Source organism: Eleginops maclovinus, chromosome 9, assembly GCF_036324505.1.
Source record: "Eleginops maclovinus isolate JMC-PN-2008 ecotype Puerto Natales chromosome 9, JC_Emac_rtc_rv5, whole genome shotgun sequence".
Lineage (NCBI taxonomy): Eukaryota > Metazoa > Chordata > Actinopteri > Perciformes > Eleginopidae > Eleginops > Eleginops maclovinus.
Window position 1 is genome coordinate 6,542,433 of NC_086357.1, and position 8,546 is coordinate 6,550,978.

At 38.5% G+C, this 8,546-nt stretch overlaps 2 protein-coding genes across 5 annotated transcripts in view; one reads left to right on the forward strand and one right to left on the reverse strand.

Moving 5' to 3' along the window:
* szt2 (SZT2 subunit of KICSTOR complex) overlaps positions 1 to 262 on the forward strand; it is a 93,818-nt gene extending 93,556 nt beyond the window's left edge. The window contains exon 76 of the mRNA XM_063891038.1: positions 11 to 262. The gene's annotated coding sequence lies outside the window, so the exon portion shown is untranslated. The remainder of the gene's footprint in view (positions 1 to 10) is intronic.
* A 1,559-nt stretch (positions 263 to 1,821) lies between these two features.
* Positions 1,822 to 7,137, reverse strand: hyi (hydroxypyruvate isomerase). 4 transcript variants are annotated; one of them, XM_063891043.1, is made up of 9 exons: positions 7,014 to 7,137; positions 6,569 to 6,837; positions 6,338 to 6,449; positions 5,228 to 5,342; positions 4,730 to 4,808; positions 3,449 to 3,498; positions 3,283 to 3,352; positions 2,229 to 2,363; positions 1,822 to 2,150 (listed from the first exon to the last, which is right to left on the reverse strand). In XM_063891043.1, the coding sequence occupies exons 2-9, from the start codon at positions 6,765 to 6,767 to the stop codon at positions 2,098 to 2,100; spliced, it is 813 nt and encodes a 270-aa protein (XP_063747113.1). In that variant the 5' UTR covers positions 6,768 to 6,837; positions 7,014 to 7,137; the 3' UTR covers positions 1,822 to 2,097. The 4 variants fall into 4 exon arrangements, with proteins under 4 accessions (XP_063747113.1, XP_063747110.1, XP_063747112.1 ...); XM_063891040.1 differs by having other exon boundaries at positions 6,569 to 6,860; positions 7,014 to 7,136; XM_063891042.1 differs by having other exon boundaries at positions 6,569 to 6,840; positions 7,014 to 7,122.
* Between the last annotated feature and the right edge of the window lie 1,409 nt (positions 7,138 to 8,546).

Genomic DNA, 8,546 nt, shown 5'->3' on the forward strand with positions numbered 1-8,546 from the left:
ATTTTCACAGGAAGGAAACCAAATGTCTGAGCTCATTTGTGGACGTCAGATGAAGAAACGTCTAGCAAAGTAGTTCTCTCTGCTTCAAATAATGAGTCAGAAAGTTAAACACTGGATATTCATCGTGCAAAATGTGAACAAGTTAGCATTTTTATTGTATTATAGACACTGCACTCTCTTACTGTATAATGTAATTTATGTATATACGGAAAACTTTATACAGTATGTGAAATGCTAAATAAAGCAGTAGGATGAATGTTAATGTTGTCAATCATTTTTACAAGACTTAAAAAACAATCTTTCATCATTATTGACGGGCCGGTTTTTATACATTGATAACTGAGTTTCCGTTTGATAAGCCTGAATATTGAGTCCTTAAAAGCAAGCCAAATGTATTGATTTTTTTGTTGACTGCTAAAGCATAATTCTCTGTAAATCATGTGACCCTGTTTTCTCCTTTGAGACAAAATAGAGAGACCAACAGGAAGACATTCATTTTATAAGTTTTGGCTAATTTTAGCGCAACCTTGTGGCATTAATTCTACAGAACCAAGCAGCAAAGAAGTGTCCTAACACTGCATTTTTCTAAAGGCCAGCAGGAGGCGACTCCTTGTTATAAAAAGTGGTCTGGTTGTATAGAAGTCTATGAGAAAATAACCCTAATTCTCTCTTGATGTAAACAAGAGGTGGGTTGTATAGAAGTCGATGAGAAAATGACCCTAATTCTCTCTTGATGTAATAATAAGTCCGGTCATATAGAACTCTGGAAAAATGACCTTAGTTTCATCTTGAAAGAAGTCAGTTTTGTAGAGAAGTCTATAAAAAGAATGACCCTACTTCTCTGTTAAAGGTCACCTATTATGCAACACTTTTTCATGTCTTTTATACATAAATATGTGTCTCCTCTGTTTAAAGAGATTCTGAAAGTTTCAGGACATAAGTTTCTCTCTCTTTTTGTCCTGATCCATCTCTATAAAAACCTGTCTGAAAATTACTGATCAGATTTTGGCGACTTTGTGATGTCACAATGTTTTTTTGGGTTGTGCAACCAATAGCCAATAACCAACCAAGGTAACACCCGCCCACATTATCACCTGAATCTCCTCCTAGAGCACCATAGTGTTTTTTCAAACCAATCATCTTTCAGAGGGGCGTGGCCAGCAGCAGCTCATTAGCATTTAAAGCTACAGACTCAGAATCAGCACTTATGGAACAGGGCTGAAACAGAGGGGTTTATGGCATATCTGTTTTGTATTCTGAGTCAAACACTTCAGAGACATGTTTCTTATATATCTGAGACCTATGATATATTGTTGAAAAATGTTACGGCCTCAATCTGTAGTTTCAAGTTATCAAGTCATTTCAATACAGCATGATGACCAGTCAGTAAATGATGGTCCCACTGAGAGAAAATAGAAGACGAAGCAGCATATATTTAAGGCTACCTTGTGATTGACAGGTTGCTACAATGGTGCTGTCTGTTTCATCTTAGAGCTTTAACCCTTAAAGTGATTTTTACTTCATGGAAGTTCATTTTTACTTTTGGTAGCATTACAAATGATGTCTTATTCTGCATTTGGTTGTGCTTAGCTACATCCTCTGTCAGGTTTGCATGGTTCAAAAAAACCAAGATGGAGGGGGCCAAAATGCCACATTCAAGGCTTCAAAACTAAATCCACCAAAAGAAAAAGGTGACATCAGGGTGACTTTTACACATTCTTACCTTTACAGTCTTTAAACAGAATAAAGATGAGCTGAATTCTAAACAACACACATTAGCTTCCCTGCTAAAGTCTCTTCTAACTTCCAATCATTCAAGAGTTTTAGAGAATTTATCAAGTTATTTTATTAAAACTATAACAATGTATGCATTTTTTACAGGAAAATGCTTAATATCTGCATGGTAGTGTAAGTAAAACAATGCAATTAAATCATAACAATTATAAGTGTACCGATTCAATGTGGGTTTGGGATGCTAAAAGCAAAATATGAAAAGGGTCAAATAAAACTGAATGGTATTAGTTTAAAAAATAGGTGACTCCACGTAGAAGTAAACTTGAAGCCTTCCACAGCTGCATGACGGGACCCTGCTCATCACTAGCTGTGTGTGGAGTAACCTCTGATCCAGCCCAGGCCCTCCTGTGTGGAGCCTAAAGCAGACAGAGACCATTAGAAACATGTATTTTCTGACGGGCTGTCAGGATTACTGAAATAAAAAGAGCGCTGACCCAGTGGCTTGTATTCACAGCCGATGTATCCCTGGTACTGGAGCTTTTCCAGCATGTTGAACAGGTAGCTGTAGTCGATCTCCCCGGGACTGTCAGGCTCGTTCCTAGCGGGGACCTGAGCCACCTGAACATGACCTGAGAAACACATTCATCATTATTAGCTGTGTGGTTTCTAACTTCAATGCACTTGTCTGAATTAATTTTGCCACGTCTCTTTTTCAAACTCTTCCATGTCATCTTTCTCCAAAAGAATAACAAGTTGATCAAAGTCACAATGCTTTTGTAGTTGCATCAAGGTTTAGCAAACACAAAACCCTTTTGATTTCCTTTGTTAGGAATCAGGACAATCAAGGTTGTATTTTTGCTAGACCTGCCAGTACTCACTAGGAGAAAACTAAATATAAATAGGTTTGTCGAACTATTTGAGCACAACTAATCAGGTGTGCTATTCAACACAGGTGATAGGGGGCGTGGCCTGGGAAACATTTGGAAGAGGGAGCTTTTTATTTATTTTTTTAGATCGTCGCTAAAGGAACTTTGAAACCATGAGGAGTCTGGAGATCCCGAGCAGCAAGCCCAGCCTGTGCCAGAGTATGATCTTCCAGTATCGAGGAGTTTATTCTTTTTAGGATGATTTTGGTCTTTTTGCAAGGCATTGTTTCCCTTGCATTGTATTTCTGCTTTGTTGACTGACATTAAATGGATTTCTTTTTACTGGCTGCTTAGAGAAGACTGTTTTTTGTGATGGACAACTCCTGTGGATCTTGAAATGCACATTTCTGCACTTCTTATTTTTTGTTTGTGCTTTTGTTGAGGGCACAGTTTTATGTAAATAATTGTCTAATATGCTATTCAGATTGCTCCTAGTGTTTTACCTTTGGTTGGGTTATACAATATTTAGAGGACAAATAATAATCAGCCCTTTCCAAGTTTTAGAACCACAGGTAGCCCTTGAATCTTTCAGTTGTAGGCAGGATTAAAAGATAAGCTGACTGTTGTAATATAAGCAACTACTGTTTATTTTTCAAGAGTCTTGGACAGGTGCCTTACTCACCAATTATGGGAAGATATTTTTGTATGTTCTGTGTCAGGTTTCCATCCATTATTTGCCAGTGAAAGACGTCCTGAAAGAGTTCAGATATCTGTTAAATCAAGTCGACTTTCATCATATTTTGCTGTTTTATCACTTTTAAGTTGAGAAATATTTCCTTAGCACCCACCATTTGCAGCTTGATGTTTGGCTTTCCAACCTTCTCCAGTATCTCAGCAGCTGCAGACACAAGAATAAGGATGATCTGAAACCATGGCAGGTAGAAAGACATTATATAGAAAAAACTGAAGGTGTGTTTCCCTTTTTAGAGAAATGTTAGAAATACGATAAAATAACTGGAATACTTGTGCAGTAAATTATAAGATATGTTGAGCACAGTACAACCGGTCACACCTTGTTCTGTCTCAATCCATTCATGATGAAGTGAGGAGTGTTCCAATATGAGATTAGACTGCATTATGTGCCTTTATTCACTTTGTATAACATCTGTTAATGGTTGCAAAATGACTGCCTACTTTTAATAGCTGTTAGAGAAAACATATTACCATTTAACATTACGTTTAGCTGACACTTTTATCCAAAACGACTTAATGAATGAGTAAATGTTAATGTTGAAAAATATAAAGACCAAAGATTCAACTAATTTGAATCATCAATAACATATTCTGCAGATAATCTCGCCTTCATGCAAGAGCAATGTAAACGTATACTTCAAAACATCACTACAGCTAGTGCTGGAAAAACACTCCAAACTGATTAGCACTAAAATGAAACACTTTATATTTTTTACCCAGCAAGATGTCAGCATTTCTTAACGGTAATAGTTTTCTTGCATCCTGTTTCTGCAGAAGTCACAAGTCACAAGCTTTGATTGTCAGAAACGCTTGTTAGTGTCTACATGCTGGTTGCTGGGGGCACTGTCTATACGCTGGTTAGATGTACATGATGGATGGATAGGTGGATACTTTATTCATCCCAAATTGGGAAATTATTTAGTTACATCAGCAGTGTGTTGAGGCATTAAAATAGAAGTAGAATGGACCTGAACCACAAAGAAAACTCAATATAAAATGTTCAAGATAAGTTAGGCTCTTCTATTAAAAAGACTATATAGTAGAGCAACAGAAATATAGATTCACATATACAGACTTATTTATATTTATATCTGACACTATCAGAAACATCAAAATTACAGTCATCCAAAGTAGCTGTTGTGCAAAATGTTCATGGTTATGGCTATGGAGCAGAGTTATTGCTGTTGGGAGAAGCAGCCTGTTAGAGAATGAGCTCTGCTGTCTTTCCAGCTGCTGGTGGAGAGGGTGGTGGTGGTTACCCATTATGAATAACAGTTTAATAAGTGATGGTAAGAGAGGGTGCTGTCTACATGCTGTTTCGTGCAGTTTTGCCTATAAGCTGGTTTATTTTATCTCAGTAGCATGAAGCGTCTTACCCTGATGAGGAGAGTCCAGGAAATACCTGGGATCTGTAATCCTTGTGTTGATTGGTTCTATCAAACCGGTGATTCCTTCCTGTGAGGAAAATGGACATTTTGAAGTATTCTGAACACTGAAAGGCATTAAAGAGATAGAAGTGCACCATTATAGGAAATCATATTTACATTTAAAAAAGCACAATGTGAGACACATTACATGTAATGAAGCAACTACTACTATATCCAGAGCAACCCAACCAAATCCTGTTCATTTATGTTCAGGAATAATCTTTTCAAAAGCACAATTTGTTAAATGTAATCATGGCTTATATGTCTCTCTATATTATGAGTCTTTGTATCAGATTCCCAACATGCTGGCTAAATCTTATTTTATTCTCTTTGTTTTAACTTGACATATACCTTACTTTTTGTGCCGCACTATGCAAGAATCCAGTTTGACTTAATTCCTAGCACTTAACAGTTTTGTTGTTATGTTCGACGATAAAGGTCAGCTACCTTAGAGAGGATATCAGCAGCATACTTTAGGTTCTGCACAAAGATGGCCTCCATCTCCTTGGCAACTGCCTTTCTTTGTGAACCCATGGGAACCCTTCCTGCCATCAGGTGGATTCTGGGAAATCATGGAAAATACCACATGCATAAATGCAACCACGAAAAGTTGAAACCCTGCTAAAGCTGATTCCTCATCATTGATGCAGAACCCTGAGACAGAGCATTCTCAGTCATATAGACTTTTTATTTAATGTGCCATTAAAAAAAAGGATCAGGTGTTTCTGATTTGTCTTGCTCGTCTTTGAGATGTATCTACAGCTTGGTTGGAGACAGCCTGTTGTGAATTGGAATGGACATATGCGAAGACACACATTTATCTTGATTATGTTGCACAGTGCCTGCAGAGCTCAGAGACAGAAGGGTGTGTCAGGGCACAGTGGACTCCACTATTCTTGAATAGAAGTAGTGTTTAATAACCAGAACTCATCCTGCCTGCCTTAACTGACAGGTGAGTGGAGAGGGGAATAGAAACCTGATGATAACTCTGGCTGGGCTCCAAGTCCCTGTGTGGAGATAGGAAAAACCAGAACCACAAGAAGATCCAACACTCCACCAGAAGCCTCTGATCAGTGGAAGACTCAAAAGCACCTTGAGGAATCTCAGACCATGAGAAAAAAATTGTCTGCACAGCAAGACTGAATTGTTTAGCCTCAAATCTAGGCATACTTTCTGGAGTAAACTAAGCTGTTTTTTTAATTAACTGTGCAATACATTCTCAAAAGTGCACCATGGAAGTGGCCGCTTCAGGCTGTGCTGATGTTTTTCCGCAGCAGGGTGGGGGAGAGCTGAGCAGGGCAAAGTACATAATGGAAACTTGTTGCACTGTTCATCTGTCATGGCTGTGAAACAGGACAGCGACCCTCAGCACACTGAAACAATGCAGTCCATGTATAATTGGTGCAGCACAGTGCATTTGTTGTTTTGTGATCAATAAGCAACTAGCTTTGCCTATGGTATGCACAAACACATTTGATTTACTGTACTAATTCAGGGGTAAAGATTTATGGTTGAAAACAAATTAGAATATATATTTTTACTCTGCCAATTCCCCACCTTTTGCACTCCAAAGCTCTTGCATACTTCAAAGCCAGATCCAGACCCTGTCTGAACTCTTCCTCTCGCCCAGGAACTGCTCCAAGACCAAGGTCCCCTTCCTTTAAATTTCCTGCAACACACATACAATATTTCATTACTACAGTTATTCTCTAATAATAACTATCCATTAAAGTCGTTTCTGGTAGAAATAAACAGCTGTTGACTTCATTTATACTTAACTAAGTTTACCTGGCGGGGTGTTGATGAGGACCAGCTCCACCCCTGCAGCCTCTCTGGCTCTCTGCAGCTGCTGCAGGTCGTAGTCGTACAGCCAGGCCGCCTCAACCGCCTGGAAGCCGGCAGCAGCAGCCGCGGTGATCCTCTGATGGAAGTCAGGAAGCTCCGTGAAGAGCCAGGAAATATTGGCACAGAACTTCAGCGGAGCCATGCTGCTTCACTGGAGGGGCCAACGACCCTGAGTGCAGCGCGTGCGTGTGCTCGTGATTTCGCACTTTAACCTGCTGACAGCAGCCGGGGAGACCTGCGTTACGGACGGTAAACTGTAGCTTTACATCAGATTATTGGGCAACCGAGTATGTTTCAAAGCATTGGACAAAGCATTGGTCCGGCACAGAATAGTTCAAACTACACTAGTTTGGCAATACTGGGGAAATTTCTCCTTATTTCCACTTACTGTCAGTCTTCTTCTCCTATATTCGCTCGTATTGAAATGTGCAAATGTCAACAAATGCAGGAGTCTGAGCTGAGCAGAATTGTGTTATGGTCACATGACTGGCAGCATGTTTCCTGGTCTGAGTAATGCGCAGGCGCAGAAAGTTGCAGTCACGCAGGAGTATACAATTTAGTTGGGGGCTGGGCAAGGCAACACTTTTCTTTAGTTTTAACCCAATCATTGATTGAAGAAAGAGAGTTATGTTTTAAAAGAGAGAATTATACTGTTGAATGCATATCCGGACTTACTAATGAACATTAAAATGTTATACACTTCCTGTCTCCAAAGTGGGCAGTTTCCTTGGATTTTCAGTATTATACACACATTTAATCTGACAAAATCCATTTAAAGAGGTAGATATTAAAATCTCCTAATGAAGCAGAGTTTCTCAACGGTATTTCAGGCCAAGAGAACTGAACAAACATTATTAAAATATTTGACAGAGTGCATAATCAATTACTTTACCACCAGAGCCCCATAAAACATATTCCACTGGAGCCCTCTTTGACTTTAGAGATCCCTAATTTCCAATATTAAATCAGACAAATTAAATAGATTCTACTCCCAGGTCTACTCTCTTTTACATAGTAAACCAAATTATTTTTAGGTAATTTAAGGAATTCCCTCGAGTCCTCTGTCAGCCATTGTTATGATAAGCCATTACAAAAAGTACACTGCACTAAAAGTAAACTATGTGAGAGCCTGATGGTGTAGACTAGTGAACCAAACTCAAAAGGTTAGCCTTTGCAGTTGTCGTTTGGTGGGTAAGCAGTTAGATAATACATTAGTTAATGGACAATTATCATCAAAACGATAGCAGATGAGTCCCGAGATGAAACCATTGTGCCAACTGCAAATAGTTGTTGGCTTGGAGAGGAAACTGCATAACTTTGTATTTTTGGAGTCTTGATGTTTAATTCTGTGTATTTATACATGTTTTTTAAAATGATTAGTTATTTGTCTTTGATTTACCAATTTACCATTAAATCTGGCAGCATAAAAAGTCAAACTGACCAGCTGCATGTTGCTTTAGTCCTCTCTTGCACAAATGAACTGATTTAAATTATCAGAACAAAGCGCATTTCACTGCCTTCAAATTGCAGCGCTATTCAAAACTGTAAAAAGGAGCTACCTGACCCAGACTGGACATAATATTGATTTACTTTTCAGGCTGATATGCTAATAATACAAATAAAGGTAGCCTATTATTGTAAGAAGAAAATAAATACATTCAAATAAGAAAATTGACACAATCTATGAATAACCTAAAAGTATGTTTATACTTTATAGTTCCATTTGGTCAACTTCTTTTGTTTCCTATACTCTTTAAGCTTGCATCACACTGACACTGACAGCGCCTTTCACCCAATCACAGTGAGTGTTTGCCCTACGTTAAGCTTTGTTTACTCTCCCATTATTCTGAACCTTGTACCACCTTTTGGTGTTCTTGTTGGTTTTTAGTTTTAAGTCACCCACTGAGGCATGCTACTACAC

Excerpts from the sequence above, each read along its gene's own strand:
- hyi (XM_063891043.1), bottom strand. The coding sequence starts at position 6,767 with ATGGCTCCGCTGAAGTTCTGTGCCAATATTTCCTGGCTCTTCACGGAG. Across the intron at positions 4,809-5,227 it reads CTGCTGATATCCTCTCTAAG|GAAGGAATCACCGGTTTGAT; the intron begins GTAGCTGACCTT and ends TTTTCCTCACAG. Across the intron at positions 3,499-4,729 it reads CCTGGACTCTCCTCATCAGG|CTGCTGAGATACTGGAGAAG; the intron begins GTAAGACGCTTC and ends TTGTGTCTGCAG.